This window comes from Pelodiscus sinensis, chromosome 5 (assembly GCF_052426305.1).
Source record: "Pelodiscus sinensis isolate ZL-2025 chromosome 5, ASM5242630v1, whole genome shotgun sequence".
Taxonomy (NCBI): Eukaryota; Metazoa; Chordata; order Testudines; family Trionychidae; genus Pelodiscus; species Pelodiscus sinensis.
The window spans coordinates 126,327,075-126,347,788 of record NC_143056.1 but is presented as its reverse complement, the minus strand read 5'-3'; the positions used below and the strand labels follow the sequence as shown (position 1 = coordinate 126,347,788).

Genomic DNA, 20,714 nt, shown 5'->3' with positions numbered 1-20,714 from the left:
GGCTGGTGATCAAATAAATAGTAAACCCTGTTTGTCCCCCTCCCCGTAGGAACTTTTTGATCCCAAAAATGGACCAGGCCTGTGCCTCAGCTCTTTGGGGAGGGAGGTGTATTTTTGTTGGTTACTCATAAGCCTGGTAGGTTTGTTGTGAGCTCCTGTGAGAAGCTGGAATAGGAATTGTGCTGACAAGAGTGCATTGATCTCCCAGCGGAGTGAAGCCCATTAGCCCAGAGGTTACCAGAGGTCACAGCAGCTGCTGTTACTTTCCCCCCTCCCGCCTCATTTCATCTCCATTCATTTTCAACCAAATCACATTGAAAACAAAATTCTCCCATTTGTGGTGAGAATCCTGCATCTTTTCAATAGCCTCTTCTGTTCACTTAATGTAGCCCATGAGAGAGCCACATGCTGTGTACACGAGCTCCTGTGTCCTCCAACAAGATCGTGAGGCACGTTCATACACACAGCTACTTGCTGTATGTGCTTAAGTGTGCAGATCTGTACACCACCTAAACACCCCATGTCCCTGGGCATATGCACACACAAATACACACAGGTGTACCGTACTTGTGCACAAATATGCTTACATAAAAACACACATGCACATGAAAATTACATGCAAACACAAAAGGCACTGAATTTGCATCTATGAAGTATATGCCATATACAAATATGGAAATCACTTCCATGCCCAAACATATCTGCATTCACACACTCACCTGTGTCCTTAAATACCCAGAGTAAACATGCCTGCATAGACAGCATTTGTGCACAAATATGCACATGTAAAGAATGCACATACACATGCCAGCACAAACACACTGAATTTCTGAATAATCATAAGATATGCCATGCATAGATACATAATTCACCTACATGCCCAATCATACATACATAGAGAAAACTCATGCGTGTTCACTTGTGGCCATATGGGTCTAAATACTCTCAGCAAAAATATGCAAATGTGCATGCACTTCTGTTCTAGGTAGGTTCCTAGGCCAGGCCACCACTGTGGTATCCAGAGGCTTACACATGCCAGATAGCTGTGCACACGCAAACAAGCATGTATGTGCCTGTTAAGGGACAGTCTTAACTGCAGCCTCGCCCAGACTGGTTTCTTTCAGAGACTCAGTTGTGCTTATCCCTTGTGAGCCACCGGGCTCAGAGTGCCCTGCACTGACCCTTGTGTCCACTCCATTCTGAACATGCCTCAAAGGGCTGTGTCAATACCTGTTTCTAGAACTGGTGGCTCTGCTGGAGAGGATGGGCCAGATGCTTGGCTGGGGCCCATAGTTCATGGATTTATGCTAACGTGCAGCTGAGCGTCTGGTCCTTCCCTCAGCGCATTCCTTTCCGTCCTCAATTCTCTTCTGCCCCAGGTACCTATTCTTCTTACACTAATGTCCCCAACCACTGTCCTCTGCTTGCCTCGCTCATATCAAGTGTCTTTTAAATTATCAAGTCTCGTCTCCTTTTCTGTACCTAGGTTCTGCTCATGGAAACTCTTGCATCTCCTCATCTTTTGACCATCCTAAATCTCCTCTCCTCCAGAAGTTACCTTTTCTCCTCCTCAGCACAGTTCAGCTACTTTGGTTCAGAACGAGAGCCTCTTGTCTGTTCTCCTCCCCTTTTCCTCGCCTTCTCCCTGTGGGTGGCATTGGGCTCCCAATCTTTTACAGGAGAAGACAGCCACCCCCTCTAGATCTGCTCCCACCACTCCCACCAGCCCCTGCCTCATTCTCAGGATAGAGAAATAGCTTAACCCCCACCCCCGCCGGTGGGCTCTGACGTACCACATGGAGACCCCGCTGTCACAGATGAGCATCCTGGGTGGAACCAACACCACAGATCCCAATTCCTACCCCTCCTTTTTGCACATTTTATCTCACCAAGACAAAAGAAGAGTTGGGCTGAAGTTACTGATCAGCAGCTGTGTGTCTCTTATTGCTGCTTACACTTCAGTTCCGCATTCTGTACCCAGCCATTCCCATAAGGGAACCCTGCCTCAGTTCCCTCTTCAACCCAGCCGTGTTATCCAGAAGACCTTCCCTGGGAAGCATTAGACTCATACAGCCCTCCAGTGGCAGAGATCCAAATGACAGTCTCCCATAGAGTGCATGTGGGTTATCTTGCACAGGCAAAATTCCCATGGATGTCAACAGGAGTTTGCCAGACTAAAGATGGAGCCTGTACTAAGGATCTCAGCTGATGCAGGGGGGAGGGGAGTGGTACTCAAGTACAGAGAGAGTGCACACAGGTCATCGATTTGTTCCTGTGCTGCAGCTACAGACGGGGCAAGCAAGGGCCGTGGGTTCTGGTTATGGGGGCGCAGACGCCAAGTCCCATCACATCTCATTGCACCACACCTCAGTGCTAACAGTGGGACGAGCACACAAGCAGAACATCTTAGATGAGCTATAACGGCCTCTGGTCCATTTCCCACCCCTGTCACTAGCAGGAACACACCGGAGAGATGAGAATTCAGGCTGGGAGGAGCTGTTTTCAATTTGATAGTCAAATGTAAGATCTGCTCGGCAGGCACTCAACACGCTCTCACAGCCCTGGGTCAGACAGCCCCGCACCCCTTTTACTCCCCTCAAGCCCCCTGTACTGCCCCAGGCTATATCTGGTCAGCCCCTGCCTCTCCTTGTTCCCCTAGGTCAGCTCAACATTCTGCACCACTCTCACTAATGGAGCAGCACCCAGAACAAACACCCACAGCCTGTGTGCTCAGGCGGAGGAAAGGGGTATCTCTGCCTAGGTTTTACCCTGTCACACAGACTGACTGGGGAGCAAGAACTGCTGCTATCCAGGAAATGCCCAGGAGCAGCTGGTGTTACTCACAGCGTGCAGTCACGAAACAACCTGTAACAAAACTAGGGGCCCCAGAATTTCAGAACTGTGTTATTTTTGAGTGCCCAACCTGGGTCCCCAAGGGGCTGATCTCCACAGGCTCAGAGATCATTATTCATGGTACAGCAGCATCTAGAGGTACTGACCAAGATCAGGTTCCAGCATACTAGGTGCTGCACAGACGCACTGTGAAAGATGGCCCCTGCCCTGAAGAACGCCCAGTCTACATGGACAAAAGAAGGATCATGATCTCCACTGGCACATGGGGAAATGAGGCCCATAGATGTGCAGTGACTGGTCCAAGGTCTCATATGTCAGAGGCAGAGCCAGGAACTGAACCCAGATCTTAGAACCATAGAACACTAGAACTGGAAGGGACCTCGAGAGGTCGTCAAGTCCAGTCCCCTGCCCTCGCGGCAGGACCAAGCACCATCTAGCTCATCCCTGACAGATGTCCATCCAACCTGCTCTTAAATATCTCCAGAGATGGAGATTCCACAACCTCCCTAAGCAATTTATTCCAGTGTTTAACCACCCTGAAGGCAGGATGTTTTTCCTAATGTCCAACCTAAACCTCCCTTGCTGCAATTTAAACCCATTGCTTCTTGTCCTGTCATCAGAGGCCAAGGAGAATGATTTCCCTCCCCCACCCCCCACTTGTAACACTCTTTTAGGTTCTTGACTGCTCCAGCTCTGAGCCCAGTCTTCCGTTGCTTTCCTAGGGGATGCCAAGCTGCTCTGTAACTCAGACCCTGTTCATCTCAGGCTGTGAACCGTTTTCATTTTCAACACAGCAAAAGAAGCCAAAGAAAGAGAAAGAGCAGCCTCGCCAGCTAGCATCCCTCTGCAGGATTCATTACCCAAACCCACATGCAGGCTAGAACAAGGGTGAATCCTCTTCTCCTGGCCTGCTTGGGTGAGTCTCTGCTTTACCTGTATGGGGCGGGAATTAACCCTGTCCTTCCTGGTAGCACACGTACACCATACAGGGCTGTCACGTACAAACACTGAATCACACGCAGGCAAGTATGGGGGCGGGTCAGAAATACACATGTCCAGGGGTGCACATCTGCAGCTCACACACCCCTCCTGAGCCTGTGCTGTGGGAGGCACTGCTCTGATCCAACCACACTGCAGTGGACAGTTGTCTGTTGACCTCAGTGGGACCTGGAGCAGGCCCCTTACCCCAGGCAACGGCTGTGTTTGACAGCTGTTCAGCATCCTCCCTACACCCTCTGAACAGTGTACCTTGGTTCTGTCCTTGACAGTTCTCCCCTTATCCACACTCACTCCGTGGCTGTCCCCCCAGGCTAGTTATTTTGGTCCTAACTCCTCCTCAGTCCTTTATATATCCGTTGTCATGAGTAACGCTGGCTCTGAATGAGTCTCACTCCAGATGGTTGTAAAGGTAACAGGGATTTTTTTTTCAGAGCTATGTACAGCCCTATCTGTCTTCGGCGATGAAATCAACAACCAGCATACGTTTCAGCTCCACACCCATATGCTCTCTTCATGCTAGGGAGCTGCTGGTGCTCTGAACAGCCGTGAAACGGGCAGGCCGTTACCTAACGTGTCGTCATTCACTGGGAGCACCTGCTGCGTGCAGGCGAACACACAAACATGCGAGGGATTCACGCAGGCACGCACATGCCGAGTGAGACCCAGAACCGCTGCTCACTCACACGCTAATGCAAGCAGCGCAGGGAGCTCCATCACGGGAGTGAGCAGCTGGTCCCGCTGGAGAAATAAAACCCCACGGCTAGATATTCAACAGGAAGGAGAAGCCCAGCAGGCAGTAAGGCAAAGACAGGGATCCAGAGCTATTAGGACAGCACATTAGACACAAATGGACAGCAAAATCAGTGCAGGTTTTGGGTGGGTCATTACACTTGTCTGTCTGTGCCTCCATTTCTCCACCTGTAAAATGGGGTAGTGTGTCTGACTTCCTGTTATGGTCCTTGTAATGTTCATGCACATTGGAGAACATCATCCCAACTCTAGGTATAAAATTATGGGACTAATTTAGCTACAACTACTCAAGAGAGATATCTTGGCGTCATTGTGGATAGTTCTCTGAAAATAGCCTCTTAATGAGCAGTGGCAGTCAAAAAAGCAAACAGAAAGTTAGGAGTCATTTAAAAGGGGATTGAGACTAAGACAGTGAATAATGTATTGCTTCTATATCAAGGGCGGGGAACCTGATGCAGCCCTCTGCTTCCCTGGATTCAGCCCTCGAGGCTCAGGGCTCCCCCCCAGTACTGGGGAGCCTGCACTGGTGCTCCAGTTCCCCCTCCCCCCATTCTCCATAGAGCTGGAGCAAACAAAATCTACTAGCCGGGCTGCCCCTGGGCTCTGGTGTGCAAGGGAAATAAATATAATTTATGCTATCATGCACCGAAAGTGTCCGTCTGCTATGTACGTTGGACAGCCGTCTCAGACACTTCACCAAAGCATCAATGCCCACAAAACAGATATTAGACAGGATCACAAAGAAAAAACAGTTTCTTGCCATTTCAACCAGAAAGGACATTGTCTCAATAACTTGATTACCTGCATCCTGCTTCAAAGACCTTTTCAGGCCACACTTCAAAGAGAATCCTCTAAACTGTCATTCATGCTTAAATTCGACACTTTACACTTAGGTTTAAACAAAGACATTAATTATCTTACCCATTACAAAGATAGCTTCCCCAATTATCACCTCTAATATCATTAGCTCACAGACATTTACCTCCCCCCCATCCCCCTTCTGTTCTGAAATTTGATTTGTCCTTTTCATATGTGTTCACTTCATTTTTTTTAATTGGATCCTTTGGTATATATGGTTGTGACAATTTTCTTCCACTATTTGATCTGAGGAAGTGGGTCTGGCCCACGAAAGCTCATCACCTAATAAACCATCTTGTTAGTCTTTAAAGTGCTACATAGTACTGTTTTTTGTTCTTTCTCCTTCTCAGGCAGGGTCCATGTCAGTGAGGGCTTGGGTGTGTTGGGGTTTTTTTTGTTTGTTTTTTTTTGCTTCTCACTTGTGTGCAGCCCCTGACTGATTCTTCTGTGGGTCAGGAGACCCTAAAAAGGTTCCCTGCCCCTGTTCTATATAAATCCATAGTATGACAACAGCTTGAATACTGCATGCAGATGTGGTCACCTTATCTCAAAAAAGATATCTTGGCATTGGAAAAGGTTCAGAAAAGGGCAACCAAAATGATTAAGGGTTTGGAACAGCTGCCATATGGTGAGAGATTAATAAGATTGGGACTTTTCATCTTGGAAAAGAGGAGGCTAAGGGAAAATATGACAGAAATCTATAAAATCATGACCGGTGTAGAGAAAAATAAGGAAAAGTCATTTACTTGGTCCCATATCACAAGAACTAGAGGTCACCAAATGAAATTAATAGCAGCTTTAAAACAAACAAAAGGAAGTATTTCTTCACACAATGCACAACCTGTGGAACTCCTTGCCAGAGGACGTTGTGAAGGACAGGTCAGTAACAGAGTTCAAAAAAGAGCTAGATACATTCACAGAAGCTAGATCCAGCACTGGCTATTAAATAGGATGTGCAGGTATGGTGTCCTTAGCCTCTGTCAGAGGTTGGGAAAAGGTGAGAGGGGTGGAATACTTGATGATTCTGTTTTGTTCACTCCCTCTGGGGTACTTGGCATTAGCCACTGTTGGAAGATAGGCCACTGAGCTAGATAGACCCTTGATCTGACACAGTGTGGCTGCTCTGATGTGCTCAAAAGCACAGGGAAGTCTGTTCAGGGTCCCACGTCACCAGAGGCTGAAGGGAGGTCAGACAGGCCTAACAAAAAGAACCAGCTGGGCTGTAGGGACTAGTTTCTGAGGAGAGACTGAAGAATTGCACTCTGTCCCGCCTCGTTAAGCCAGGGCAGCAGTGGAAGATGTGACAGCTTCACTCATGTCAAGTTGATGGAGGAGGGAAGGATTCCTGGGAGGGGGGGGGGATGGGAAAGTTCTGTGGATGAGAGCAAGGGAGGGGGAAGTAGAAGTCATGGGAGGAGGGGAAAATGTAGGCTGCCAACCAGGAAAATGTTCCCAGCAGTGAGATCCATCAGACCATGGGAGGTTGGCCACTTGGGACATGGGAACCAGCCTCAATTCTTGCAAGGGGAGAATCCAGCCCAGGTATGTGCAGGAAGGGCCAATAGGACTGACCCATCTCTAAATACTCCCGCCCACACTACAAACATGAGGCAGGCTGTGATGCTCTCTCTTTTGAACCCCTTTCCCCCCACACACTTGCAGGTTCTTTTAGTATCATGGGCTGCCTGTGTGAATCCAAGGCTCTGCATGAACTGTTGCCCGAGGAGCTCTGGGATGTAGCAGGATCGCTGAGCAAAGCTACACCCCCCAGCCAGCTTCCCCTCTGCAGTGTATGTGGAGGGGAGGGGATCAGGTGTTGGAAGGCTCAGGTGTACTGGAAAACTGGCCTGCAGCCAGGTAATGTTACCTGCAACATGAAGCCAGCTGATTGCATGCACAGCATTGCAAGGTCTGAAGGCCCCATCCCAGCTCATGAAACATGCACTAGGAAAGGAAACGATCCTCCAGACAGGAGCCTGAACACCGCAAAGAGGGAGCTATCATGTTTAGAGATGGAACCTGAGAGCCAGGACAGGCGCAGAATGGGTGTGTGTTACAGCTCCTGGGGCCAAAGGGACAATACGACACCAGACGGGGGAAAGGCTGACGTCTTGCATCACCCCATGCCAGGAGATCTCACTGCGATGTGTGCATCACACCCAGCTGGGAGCCTGGCAACACAGCTCTGCACAGTTGATTATGGGGCATGGGAAAAGCTCCTATTAGCTGGACATCACTCCATGCCAGGGGCAAGTGAAGTGCCGGTGAATTTGGGACAGGCTGAGGATCAGCTCTTTGGGATGGGCAGGGGGGCCATTGCTCTGGACCAGGAGGAAACGTGGTGGTGTGACAAGCTGCATATGAACATGTACCAGCTGGCAAATGAAGAGACAGTTCCAGCCCATCACTCTGCTATCACCCCTTCCCCAGGAGGGTACCCCCCGCAGTGCAGCGTGGCCAAGTGCTGCTCCTTTCTGGGCCCAAGCGAAGGTTCGCCAGTTGGTTCCTAATGCCTGTACATGAGCGAGGTGGCATTACTGCTGTGCTGGCCCCCCTGAGTCAGGCAGGGCCCCCAGCACAGCTGCCCCCACCCCCCAAGCTGCGTTCAGATTGAGCTGCGACAGAGGAACAGGCAGGCAGAGGGGATCCCGCCAGGCAAACCCAGAGTGACTCAGCTGGAGTCCGAGAAGGGCCTGGGAGTTAGGTTGGGAGAGCAGACACTGTGTGACGTCAACGTCTCCGAGCCGGCGGGGGGGTGGCGTGGGGAGATTTGTGTGACCAAGCCTTTCTGGTTGAGGTGTGTACCTCTGCAAGGCTGGTCCGGCCCCTGTCTGCAGAGCTCAGCAGCCTCCACCGGCTCTGAGGCGGCCTTAGCAACAGGGCTCCGTTTGAAGAAAACGTCACTGGCTCCTCTGCTGCTGACCCTGGGCCTTGTGGCATTGACGCTGATGGTGAAATGGCTAAATGCAGACAGCCCCGCCTCCTGTGAAAGCTCCAAGTTCCCCAGGCCCTGAGAGAACAACCTGAGGCCCCGTGGCAAGAGCCTGGAACCTGCAGGAACGCTGTTGCCCAAAGGCCCTGCGGGGACCCTGTGGTGGTGGCTGCAGCACCTCAGGGCCCAGCTTTCCTTCCTGGGTCAAAAGGCCTGATCCTGTATGGCGCCCAGCACCCTCCTCTCCCGCTGCAGGCTCTGGTCAGCACTGTGGGGGATGTGGCCCGAAGGCCAGGAGAATGGAACTGCAGGGCTCAGGCCTGCCCTGGCAGCCAGAGCAGGCCGGGGCTGATGTGCACCGGAGGGGCTGGCAGAATGGAGCACGGTGACCACTGCTCTCTGTGCTGGAGAAGGGCTTGGGTTTCCATTTGTGCCCGGAGGCGTCTGCTGATTCCTCAGGTGCAAAGACCCCCTGGGAGCATCCCTGTGAGGGATGAGAGCTGGGGTCTGCTCCCAGAGAAGGCCTCACCTGTGAGAACAGCAGGTGACAAAGAGGGAAGGGGGCGCTGGGTCCATGGAGAAAAGGAAAAGGGGAGGGCTATGGGGACCATGGCAAAGAGGAGGAGAGGTTTATGGGATGTAGATGGGGCCGGGAACTGGGGGGAGGCTGGCAGCTAGGCCAATAAAGACCAATGAGCCTTCTCTGAGTGATGATTTTTCTTTATGTCCTTGGAAAAATAAAACCCTTTGGGAGATGCGGAAGCTCCTGCCTTGCCGCAGGAGAGCAGCCCCAGAGCCCCTGCCTCGCCTCAGGAGACCAGCCCCTCCAGATGGAAGGACAGGGCTGCAGGAAAGCAAAAAAGAGGCAAAGCAGTTATTGAAGCGTGGCAGGAAATGGGGGTCGCGCGTGCGCACACACACACACGGAAAGAACAGGGATGAGAACAGGCAGCCTAGCCCCCAAGCTGTCCTGTTCCCCACTCTTCCTAAGGCTCTGGGACTCCCCTCGCACCATTCCCTGAAGGGAAATGAAATGCCATGAGCTGTGGCCTGGAGGAAGCCCTCCCTGGGGAGCAGAAAGCCTGATCCAGGCTCAGCAGATCTTGACACCTGGCCTCATTGGCTCCAGAACCAGCGCTGAGCACTCACTGCCTGGCCAGGTCTCTGGCGGGTGTGTCCGGTCCCAGCCCCGCCGCCCTGGGAGGTGCCAGTGAGCCCACGCAGAGCCCTTACCTACTCGGGTACAGCGGTCTGGTAGAGAGCAGAGAAGCAGTTGCTGTGAGGCGTATCACGGTAGAACGGGTCCACCGCTGTGATCGCCCTGGGAGCAGAGGGGGAGAGCGTCACCGAGGCAAGAGGGGGGCAGGAGGGCATCGGGGGAGGATGGAAGGCAGGGTGAAGGGCAGTGGGAGCCAGCCAGCCACACCTGCCGACATGGGGATGGACCCGTCTCAGGGTCTCCGTGGCATTGGGGTCCCTGCCCAGTTCAGTGATGTGGTTGTTGGTGGCGAAGCCGCCCGGCTGCTGGGGCTGGATTCCCCCACGGATCCATCCTTCGCGGTCCACCCCCTTGAGGGTGTTGTCATAAAACCTGCCAGCGGGGAGGAAACAGAGTCAAAGAGCGCTGCATCCTGCTGGGTCTGAGAGTGCCCAGCCTCCTGCCCGCAGGCCGGAGGGCTCCCTTCCATCCCCCCTCCCCCACACACACACACGTACCAGGCAGGGCACCTCCGCTCAGGCAGACAGACACACAGGGCATGCACATGAAGGGAGGAGAGACTGCCCCTCAGAGGCACGGGGAAGCTCCCCGGGGCAGAGGGAAGCAGTAAGAGCTCTTCCCAGAGGAAGGGGGAAGGGAAGTGGCCCCGGGAGGCAGAGTGAGCTGGGGGAGGCAGATGTGCCCAGGGACAGGTCCCCCTGGGGCCGGGGGAGGAAGGAGCGAGGGGAGCTCGCCCCAGGCAGGCAGTGGCAGAGTTTCGGACTCACTTGGAGTTGTAGCTGCTGAGGTACTTGCTGGGCATGTCCGGGTCGTAGGGGGGTGACACGTACTTCTGATTGTTGAGGCTGAATCCGGAGAGTTCCTGGAGGAGGGACACGGGGCTGAGGAGCCAGGCCCGGGGGGCCCTGTGGGATGCTGAGCAGGGGGCCCAGGCTGGGCTCTCACTCACCTTGTTCCCCACGTACTCCCGGCCCAGCAGGCTGGTCTGAGTCTGCGGCGGCCTCTGGAGCCCCCGGAACTGATCGTGACTCAGGGGTCCTGCCCTCTCGGCCCCGGGCTGGAGGCAGGAGGAGACCAGGTGAATGGCCGGCCAGACACAGGCAGGCAGGGAGGAGGCAGAGAGGCCTGCAGGTGGCGAGGAGGCCTCTGGCATTGGGGCAGGACTGGCGGCAGCACGCAGGGTGGGAGGTGGAGTGATGGGGGCAGGCCAGGGGCGCAGGCAGGAGGGAGGCATCGCTCACCATGGCGTGGAGGCTGTTGCCTTTGTCTCGGCTGAACCCCGTCTCTCGCTCGGAGCCCTTCGACAGCACCGGCAGGAACTCGTCGCCCTGACGGGGGTGGGATGGAGTGACCCAGCGTGGGGCAGAGCCTCCCCTGTCCCAAGCGCTTTGTGGCCACCCAGCTCACCCGCCCAGAGGGAGCAGGGCAGAGGGCGCCACAGCCCGGCCTCTGCAGGGTCACAGGGGAAGCCCCCCCAAGCACTGGGACTCGGCCGCCCATGGAGGACTCTGGGAGAAGGCAGCCCAGATGGCTTCCCCGGCATGGTGGCACAGCCCAGGAACGGCCTTAACTCTGCCCTCCCCACTTCATCTCTACTGACATCCCCACCCTGCCTTCCCTGCCCTCCCCCAGTCTGGGTGACGCCTTTCCCACCCGGAAGCCTACCCTTTGCCACCCTCTCTGCCCCTCTCCCCCTGGCCCTTCTTACATGGGGAAGAGTGCTGGGCACGAAGTCCGTCTTGGTGATGCTGGTGCCAGGCTGGCTTCGCTGCAAGGGAAATGCTGGGCTGTGAGGCTCCTTCCCCTCTCGGGGAGGGCCCGGGACTCCTCGGACAGGCTGGGCCAGCCCTGCCTACCCCTTGGGATCTCAGTAAGGAACCAGTGTGTGGAGCTATCCCATGACATGGGGGCCCGAAGTTGATGGGGATGAGGCCAGGCTGTGGGCAATTCCCCCCCCCCCCCCCACCACACACCCGTTGCTGAACTGTGTGTGTTGGGAGCAGGACGGTGTTTGGGATGCTGGACTCCAAATGGCTTTGGCATGTGCTCCTGTGAGGCAGAGGAGCCTTCGGCCTCATGCTAGCTGCCACTCAGAGACGGTTCGGAACAAAATGGCTGGGGGGGGGGTAGGATGAGGGAAGTAGGATGGGGTGGTTGGCCCATTGCACAGGCTTCTGGGTAAATCAGGGCTTGCACAGCTGGTTCATATACAGGTCCAAAGGGGGGGCGCTGTGCTCCACTTAGTTCAGCGTGGGGGGTGGGCAGGACCCAGCACTAACTGGCTCTCCTGGAGGAGGTGGCAGGGTCACTATGGGGTTTTGCTGGGTGTCCTCAGTGAACCCCGTCTCCTCCTTCGCTCCAATGGTCTTCCTCTGTAGGAAATCTGTAATGGGAGGGGGATACGCTGTCACCCACATTCACAGAGTGAGTCTGACCCCGCTGTGCCACAACCAACACAGCCAAGCCAGCTACAGTCACCTAACGCAGCACCTCCGGGTGTGAACCTCCGACGCTGGCTGTAAAACCACCTGCCTCTCCGGCCAGAGCTCATCCAGGCCATGTCTACACTAGCAAATCATTTTAAAATTACTAAATTCGACTTAAGAACTCCCGATTTAACACATTTGAACTTGCGTGTCCTTGCTACGGGGAAAACCTCGAAATTAGTCTGAAGCAGGCTCCGTCCACATGGACGCGCTACCTCGGACTCACAGCACCAGGATGCACCCTGGGGAGCGGCGGGAGGCCTTCTGGAGGCTAATTAGTTTGAATTAGGGGCACCGGAGTGTGACAGCGCGTCGGGGTTCGCCCCCAATCCTGCACTCCTGTAGCAGCCAGAACAGACTCCGCCAGCCAGTAGAATAGAGGGGGCTTATTGCTTCTCCAGGGTACAATACAGCATAGACGTGATGTGGCTACAGGAGTCAGGGCCAGGCTGCCTCAGACCCCTTGGGATTAGACCCTCTGCTTAGTCTGTCCCCTTCATGGTTTTCCCCAGCCGAAACCGAACCTTCCCCCGAACACTCGCATCCTTTGTTCAGTCCCTGCCCTCAACAGGTAGGACTGGTTGGGTCTTTGTCTACATGACCTCAGGCAGCCCCCCATGCTGGGCAGTGCTTACAGACACAGGCCAGTAGGGGTCCCTCACGGCCCAAACACAGCAACCAGTGAATGCCTGCCCAAACAGAGCGTACTGCTTGCCCACTACATCCCGTGGCGTGACCACACTAACGTTATTTTGGACTGATATGTTCGGAATTAGCGTTATTCCTCGTGAAAAGCAGGAGAACAGAGTTCGAATTCTGAGGTCCCTTATTCCAGGGTAACAGGCTTGGTAGTGTGGATGCACCACTTACAAATTCGAACGGGGGGAGCGGGTGTTATTTCAGACTAAGGGCCAAGAGCTGGCTCCCCAATCACTAGTCACTAAAGGGAGACAGAGACCCCTCCCCATCTGCCTCACACCTCCCTGAGGGATGGTTGAATGAAAATGAGGGGCGCACAGGCACTGAGAGCTGCAGCAGGGAAATGAGCCAAGCCAACAGGCAGAGATAAGCTGACCTCATGACCGTGATACCAGCCCACGTCGGAGGGAAGAAAAAATCTCGGCGTGGGCCCTGGGTAGCTAAGATCGCAGGGCGGGCCCTGGGCTGTTCGGGAGCAGCAGCGAGGGAGCCTGCTGCAAGTGGTTAGGGGGCTGCATGCAAACCCTGCCTCTGATGTGCCCGGGCTGAGAGCCGACCACAGCAAGGGGGCTACATGGGAAGTGCGAGCGATTGTAAAGACCAACAACTCAAACGCCCCGACTGAGGTCGTACAGTCGGCATGGTCTGTGCCAGAGACAGGAACTGCTCATGCCCAGGGGGCAATTCAGAGTGCTCACCACATTCCCCCCCACCCTGGCCTGAGTGCCTTGGAATTAAAGAGACAGACACCCCTTTCCATTCCCAGACAGCTCTAGCTAATAGGACAGCATGGTTCACCCAGGACTCCCTTCATGACAGGGGTTCCAATAACACCCCCTCCCGGCTTCCCCAGGGTCAGATAGCTCATGGGTTGGGAGACCCCACCCCTTAGAGCTGGGGGGTTGTGCTCCCAGGCAGGGGACAAGAGGCGGGCTGCAGGGTGTCATCTTGCACAGAGCACTTTCAATCCCACAGACGGTACGGGGGCAGGGTCCGGGGGGAGGGGGTTTCCAAAAAGACTGTGGAACCTGTCCCTACCACAGTGACGCAGCCACCTCTGAGCTGGCATGTGTTCACAGCTCACAGCCACACAACAGCATAGGACAGGCAGGGGAAACAAAAAGCAAAGCCAACTGAAACTGCTGGGGGGGATTTCGGGAGGCAGAAGGTAAGCACCTGAATTGGAATTTGGCCTGAACACCGGGATTAAAGCAAAATCCCAGGGGAACCACAAGCAGTCGGTACTTGAGACAGAGTCCTGCAGCCACACAACGGCCCATGACCCCCCAGCTGGGGCACTGGCTCTGACCCTGTGCGCCTGTCTAAGCCCTGGCTCATCACACAGCTGGGTATGGCCAGGGCCGGCCCACAACATTTTGGCACCTGAGGTGGGGAGCTCAAATGACCACCCCCCCATGTCTCCTTTTCTCCTGCCTGCCTGTTATGTCTCTTGTGCCCTCCTTCCTCCAGCACAGCACTCCACCATCTCTGTGCATCTAGAGCAGAGAGAACACATATGCACCAGCAGCAGACACAATTTTCTACACTCTGGATCCTAGTGGCGTTCCCTCACAGTCTGGCACCTGAGGCGGCTGCCTCAGTTCACCTCATGGTAAGGCCAGCCTGGGTATGGCTGGGGATTGGAACATGGCACAAGTACAGGTGTCGCTCCCAGGAGAGAGCCTACCAAGGAGGCCTGGTTGGCTACCCCAGGACATGGCTCCAGAGGGTGTGAGGGGCTGCAGGAAGGACCCTACCTGGCTGGCCGGGAATGTCGAAGCGGAACTTGGAGTTATACTCTGTGGACATGTAGAGAGGACCCTGCAAAGAGCAGGAGAGAGTGAGTGAATCGGGGGGCGGGGAGTGCAGCCTTGCACCTGCCCTGGCAGGAGACCTGTACCCACCTCCCCAGCCTAGTACCTACCCAACTAGACCCTCACCCACCTCCTCTGCCTGCCCAGCCTTACACCTGTCCTGGCAGGAGCCTTCCAGTCTGGTGCCAGGGCATCTCCCCATCACTTTGCCCCTGGGGTGGATCTCCCTGGGCACACCAAGGCTCCCCCTTGCTTTGCTGCGATGCCCAGGACTAGTGACAGTTCCCCACAGCAGTGGTGGGTCAAGACCCGGAAGATCCCTTTCTCCACCACCAGGGCTGCACTCACGTGTCTGGCATTCTCCGCCTCGACAGAGCCTTTCCCCTGCGGCTTGTGCAGGTCGGGGAGGTGTCTGGGCTCCAGCCCCGGGATGGCTTGCGGCCCTTGGTCCCGGGTATCAAAGTGGACTTTCTTCACCTGCAGAGCGAGCCCCTCTGGTGAGTCCCAGGACAGCAAAGTGCAGGCCCCCAAGCAGCCAGGAAGGACTAGGCTGCACAGGGCATTGCTGAGCCTCTGCATCCCCACAGTGTGGGGGGCAGGCGCAGGCAGAGGAATGGTTCGTATGGACCTTTGCTGCAGGAGGCGATGGGGGGTTCGTGTTCTGGGGGTTAAATTGGGGGCGTGGCAAGGAGGTGGGCACAATGCCTGGGCACAAGTCCCTGTACCTGTGTTAAATCAGCCCTCCCAGCTGACTACCTCTGGATGCCCCCAGCTGCAGGACAAGCCCCGGAGGTGCCCACTCTCAGGGAAAGAGGGCAGGGCAGGCTCTATGCCCATTCAGTCCTTGGCCTCTCCGCCAAAGCTGCCAACCCTCCGCTGCATGAGGTCCGGACTGCGACCTCCCTGCAAGGCCCTCATGTTGCCTAGGCCACAAAGCAGTCACTGGGTGACCGTGCCTCTGAGGTCACCTCGTGCCAATGGGGCCCGGCCTGCAACAGAGCCTGCACTCAGGAGTCAGTCCCCAGCCTTCAAAGGCCCTGGGACATCCATTAAAACGGTCACATTATTAACAGCCCCATCAGAACAGAAGCAACGCATGTGACTGCTTATTGTGTGTGTGGCCGGCCCCGTGGCGGTGTCTACACTGCATTGTAAACCTGGGTCTGCAGGGTGGAAACTTGAGCATCCACCTTAAACTTGGGCTTGCAAAAGCTGGGCCAGGGTCTCACAGCAGGGCTAGCTTGTCCGGACTGCACTACACAGCCCTGCTGACTCGGATCTGTGGCTTCAGTGGTGTCCACACTGCAACACGCCCGGGCGTGGCCCCAACCCAAAGTCTGATCTGGGAGTGGATGGAAGGAGGAAGTGGGCTCAAACCTGCCATTCGTATGCAGTGTGGACATACCCAAAGGTGCCAGGCTGCGCTCTGACCCAAAGACCTTATGCTCTAAGACAGGGGTGGTCAATCATTTTTGTAGGGAGACCACTTCACAAATGTTAATAGGCGGTCGCAGGCCTGGAATGGGCGGGGCCTCAGGTGCAAAGGGGCGATTCCCTCTAGGCACCGCACGCTCCTAGTGGGTGGTATGTGTGTGGGGGGAACTTCATGCGCTCCCCTGCCCGTAGGCGAATCAGGACCTGGGGACGGGGCAGTTCGCAAAGTCACTCGCTGTTGAAAACAGCTGGTGGCACATGCCCCTGGAGGAGAGAGGCAGCTGCCAGCTGTTTTGAACAGCGAATGACTGCGCACTCCTGCCGCCCCCAGGTCTCGATTGGTCTGGGGGCAGGACAGCGACAGGGCAGGCCGCAGGCTAGATCAAGCGGCTTGGCGGGCCAGATTCAGCCCACCGGCTGTATCTTGCCCACCCCTGTGCTAAGACAAGAGACCACAGGCGGATACAACCGAAGCTAATGTTGTAAGTTCCATTTTCCTGGTTGCCCCTAGTCTATAAAGTAAAAGGGTCACGTTGTGTATGGTTATTAAAGGGTTAAAGTCCTCCCTGCCCCCAGCCCTACAGTCTAGCATTGGCTCTGGGATGGAAAGTCCCAGCTACACAACCCTCTGGCCGCAATGTCACTGGGTTACATTCCCAATGGCAGATGGCTCCCTAGCCCATGCCCAGAGCCTGGGGCTCACTGGACACTTACGGCTTTGGTGGTGGGGAAGGAAATGGGCTTGTCTCGCACAAACCCGCTCCCCGGCTGGTAGACGCTCCAGGGCAGGGGGTACTTGCCGTCGGGCAGCTGGAGGGGCCGGAAGTGCTTGGTGGTCACCGTATCGTAGTTATCTTGGAGAAGCTGTCTGGAGCAGGAGGAAGAGAACAAGTGAGGGATAATGGTCAGAGTAGCTAGGTCTTCTGTAGGTCTCACAGCTCTCTGGAAAGGAGGCCAAGATCATCACCACTAGGGAAACTGAGGCACGGGAAGTGACTTGCCCACTGTGGTCGAACGGCAGAGCTGGGAAGAAAACTCCTGAGCCCCAGCCAAGTGCTCTATCTGCTCAACCACATGGCTGCCTTGAGCAGGACTGCCCTTCCCCAAAAGCAATCTCAGTTCTGCACTGACATGCTGTCCTCCCCAAGGGGTGAATGGGGAGCAGTGAGGGAGACCCGCCAAGCTGGAGTGCCCTCTAGGGCTGCCCTGTTGCGATCAACACTCCACGATAGAAGGGAGGGTCTATTGCCCATGAGGCAATCCCCACCCTGCACACAGCTCTACCCAGACCCCCTCAACTCCTCAGGGTGCACATGGACAGCCTACCCCATGGCTGGATTATCCACTTGATCCAGGCTGTCCTTGTAGGAGACAACAGGCCGGTAATTGGATTTGTACCCAGCTCCGGAGTGGTGGCCGATGCGAGGGTGGAACCTCTCCTGCCCTGCCAAACAGCAGCGGGAGGGCAGGTATCAGCCACGCAGACAATGTGGGGAGACCATGGAGAGAGAGAGACTCTTGCTCAGGGTGGACAAGCCCTTTGTGCATTCAGAGCCTTAGAAAGGACTTGCTCTTCCAGGACAATCCCTAAGAGCCAAACCGTGGGCATCAAGGGTTAATTAAACCCAGGAGATGGAGCTGAGACAGCAAGTCTGTAGTACTGCACCAGGACAGGACTTATACAGGTTACACAGGCTCTGGCCTCCTGAGGGTACTAGAGAGAGCACATAGGCTACTCAGGACTGTGGCTGAGGCCTGGGACCAAGCACTGTGGATTCAGTCCTTAGAGGGGTTAGTGCGGGGGACTGGCCAGAGACACGGGGCCCTGTTAGGGATGCAGCTTTGGGCTTTGTCCCTGGTGGGACAAGGAGACCGGGGCCAGGCTGGCAGTGCCCTGTGGGCAAGTGGTGCAGGGTGGCAGAGAGGCACTGCTGACTGGTTCCCTGGCTCCAGTGAGTTGGTGACGCCAGGGGGAGTGATGGCCAGCCCACTGGGATGCAGGGAAGGCCATTCACATGGCCTGTAGGGTGCAGGCTCCAGGCCTGGCATGCACTTTACCCTCCCCACCCCTGATCCTTCACGGCCACATTTGCCACGTTGGCCACACTTCCCACAGGGCCCTTACCATAAGCTGTGCTGTAGCTGGTGGCATAGAACTTCAGAGGGTCCACACTCCCACCAGTGCTGGTCCTCACATAGGGCGAGACGCCACCCAGGGGGAGGCGCCCCATGGCCAAGGTAGGGCTGGGTCTCCACAGGCTGCCTGGTAGCTATAGAAACAGAGGCTGTGGTACGGGGGAGATGGGCAGCTCACCACCCGCCCTGCCCAGCTCAACTGATCCTCTGGGGTCACCCTGGTAACGGAATGTGAGGTCATACCTGTGACACTGTGACATCAGAGGGCAGGAACAAAACTCAGCTCCAAGCTGGGATCCCTGGACAAGAGAGGCCTGGATCTCCTGGGAGATCCGGAGAAAGCCCCAGAGCCCCAAGACCCAGGATCTCAGTTCTGACTCCAACTGATCCTGCCAGGGCCTGGAGATGACAGGGAACCGTGCTGAGCCCAGAGGCTACAGGACACTAGCGCCTGTTACCTTCCTGCCTCAGCAGGTCTCTGAGGGAGCATTTTTGTGGTAGCTGTCTGCTCCCTGACACTGCCAGCCCTTCAGCCACACTCACTCTCCCCTCAGGGGCTGTGCCAGCCTCTACTTTGCCTTGAAGGGCAGCACTTGGTGCACCACAGACTCATCAAAGGCGTCCCCTTGCGGTGTCCAGCCCCTGACACTGACCCCTCAGTTTGCTACTCTCCAGGGAACGGGACACCCACTGGCTCGTTTGAGACCAGGGTAGCCAGGCAGCGTTGGCATATCTTTGCCCGGACAAGCACTCTCAGTTCAGTCACAAAGGTTAAGATTTAAGAGCTAGCATGCAGGGGGAATAAGAAGAGTCCGTTAGGTGTAAAGCTTTTAACAGGTGAAAATCCCCTTCTTGGGAACTTCCTAGCCTCACTTGCCACAAGGCCAGGATCCGACCTTCGTTCATGGGAAAAGCGGTGTCAGTTTTGCTACCTCACTGAAGGATAACCAATATGTCCTTTTGCCTTCCCCAGAGGCCCCCTAAATTCATGGTCTTCACACCCCCTAGCCACAGCAGCCCCTGCAGGCTGGTCTCCAGCCCCCATTCATGCCCTAGGCAGAGGTGGCATCACTTACATCTGACAGACGCACATTGGATCTCCTGTCTGGCTGAACACAGCATCAGCTCTGCCAGGTTACAGCCGTTAAGACAGAGTGCCGGGGGCGCACATCATATTGGAGAGATCTTCTCCGTACGGACATTGCACACCAGTGTTTGTGAGCAGCGTGACGCCGGCTTTCACTCACCTTGCACAACGCTATTTCTGGATAAATCCCATGACAGCAGGGCACTAGGTGCAGTGAGTTTGTCAGGCCTGTGAGAGGCTGAGGAAAACCCTTTGCCAGCTGGCATTGAGGGCCTCTGACGATTGCAGACTAAGTGCCCTCCAGAGTTACCAGGCCCTTCAGGGGCTCCTGCCTTCCCTCCTCTCCCCCGTGAAATCCTTCAGCTTCTCTTCCCTTCTGCTCCAGCTCCCCAGCACTTGGTGGAGCTCCCCAAGCCCAGCTATGTACCCCATCTCTTCTGGGGCAGGTTCTCCCCATGCAAGCTGGGAATTAGCAAGAAACTCTGTACAGAGGATGATCTGGCCTGACAGAATAAATTTGCAGGAAGCGCCTCCATCCCAGCCAAGAACGTACTGGGGAGAGTCAGGGTTCCAACATAACTAGAGGCTCAGAGAGCAGGGGAACATGCATCCTTCCCCCCCCACAAACACACATCCCAACAGATGTGTAAAGATGTGGCCCACACTGAGCATCTTCGTGCTGTGCTCTGCTGAGGAGCTGTCCTCGTCAACTCTAGAAGTACCTGAGAAGGCTCCTCAAAGCTACCTCATGGCAGCTGCTACGGGGAGGCCTCGGGGGGCTTGTACCCACCTCAGAGATCCAGGGGTCAGCACAGGAAAGAGATGTGCTGGTCCTTTCCCTGGCTCTGCCCACAACCCAAGCTTTCCACCCCTCCACTCATGACACAGGCAGGGGGTGCTACCACAACTACATTATGAAATTCTCCATTATTTGTATGATTGCAGTGCCCAGGACCCCCAGTAACGGACCCTACCATGCCTGGTGCTAGCCGAACAGAACAAAAAGACTTGCCCGGTCATCTGATCCCCCTTCTTTCTCATTTGCTTTGTTCCATTGTGAAAGAACTGACGTTGACACGCATGATGTTATTAGGCTTCAGAGTTAACAGCTGTAGACCGATGGGGATACTGCCCCTTCTCAGAGCCATTATTCCCAGGGGAGGAGGGGCTCAGTGAGCAGTGCAAACCCATCATGGCTATTGCCACTGGCTATCCCCCTTCGGTCGACATGCTCAGCAGAGGCCACAGAACCAGCCATCCCCTCAGCTCTGGGGTCAATCCCTCTGGGCCAGGGCTGAGCCACACGAATTTCCCCACCCCCGCTACCCCCTTACCTGCCCCCAGTGGGGCTCTGGCGAGTTCCTGGCAGGGGCTGAGCCGAGGTAGGCACTCGCTGGAGGAATGTGCAGGCCTGCCCAGTCGCAGCCTGTCTCCGAGTGACCAGTGC

At 55.5% G+C, this 20,714-nt stretch overlaps 1 protein-coding gene across 3 annotated transcripts; it reads right to left on the bottom strand.

Moving 5' to 3' along the window:
* Positions 1-9,079: 9,079 nt before the first annotated feature.
* SAXO4 (stabilizer of axonemal microtubules 4) lies at positions 9,080-20,714 on the bottom strand. Of its 3 annotated transcripts, XM_014577150.4 has the most exons (14): positions 20,602-20,711; positions 18,170-18,314; positions 17,371-17,488; positions 16,759-16,912; positions 14,959-15,087; positions 14,554-14,617; positions 11,891-11,994; positions 11,320-11,379; positions 10,853-10,939; positions 10,561-10,668; positions 10,379-10,473; positions 9,819-9,983; positions 9,626-9,713; positions 9,080-9,236 (listed from the first exon to the last, which is right to left on the bottom strand). In XM_014577150.4, the coding sequence occupies exons 2-13, from the start codon at positions 18,273-18,275 to the stop codon at positions 9,626-9,628; spliced, it is 1,278 nt and encodes a 425-aa protein (XP_014432636.3). In that variant the 5' UTR covers positions 18,276-18,314; positions 20,602-20,711; the 3' UTR covers positions 9,080-9,236. The 3 variants fall into 3 exon arrangements, with proteins under 3 accessions (XP_014432636.3, XP_075784560.2, XP_025042691.3); XM_075928445.2 differs by lacking the exon at positions 17,371-17,488 and having other exon boundaries at positions 16,759-16,908; positions 20,602-20,714; XM_025186906.3 differs by lacking the exons at positions 17,371-17,488; positions 20,602-20,711 and having other exon boundaries at positions 16,759-16,908; positions 18,170-18,356.

What these genes read in the sequence shown, in the direction of transcription:
- SAXO4 (XM_014577150.4), bottom strand. Translation starts at nt 18,275, where the DNA reads ATGGGGCGCCTCCCCCTGGGTGGCGTCTCGCCCTATGTGAGGACCAGC. An exon ending in GGGAGTACGTGGGGAACAAG is followed by an intron (nt 10,474 to 10,560) that starts GTGAGTGAGAGC and finishes TCCCTCCTCCAG; the next exon opens with GAACTCTCCGGATTCAGCCT. An exon ending in GTCCATCCCCATGTCGGCAG is followed by an intron (nt 9,714 to 9,818) that starts GTGTGGCTGGCT and finishes CTCTGCTCCCAG; the next exon opens with GGCGATCACAGCGGTGGACC.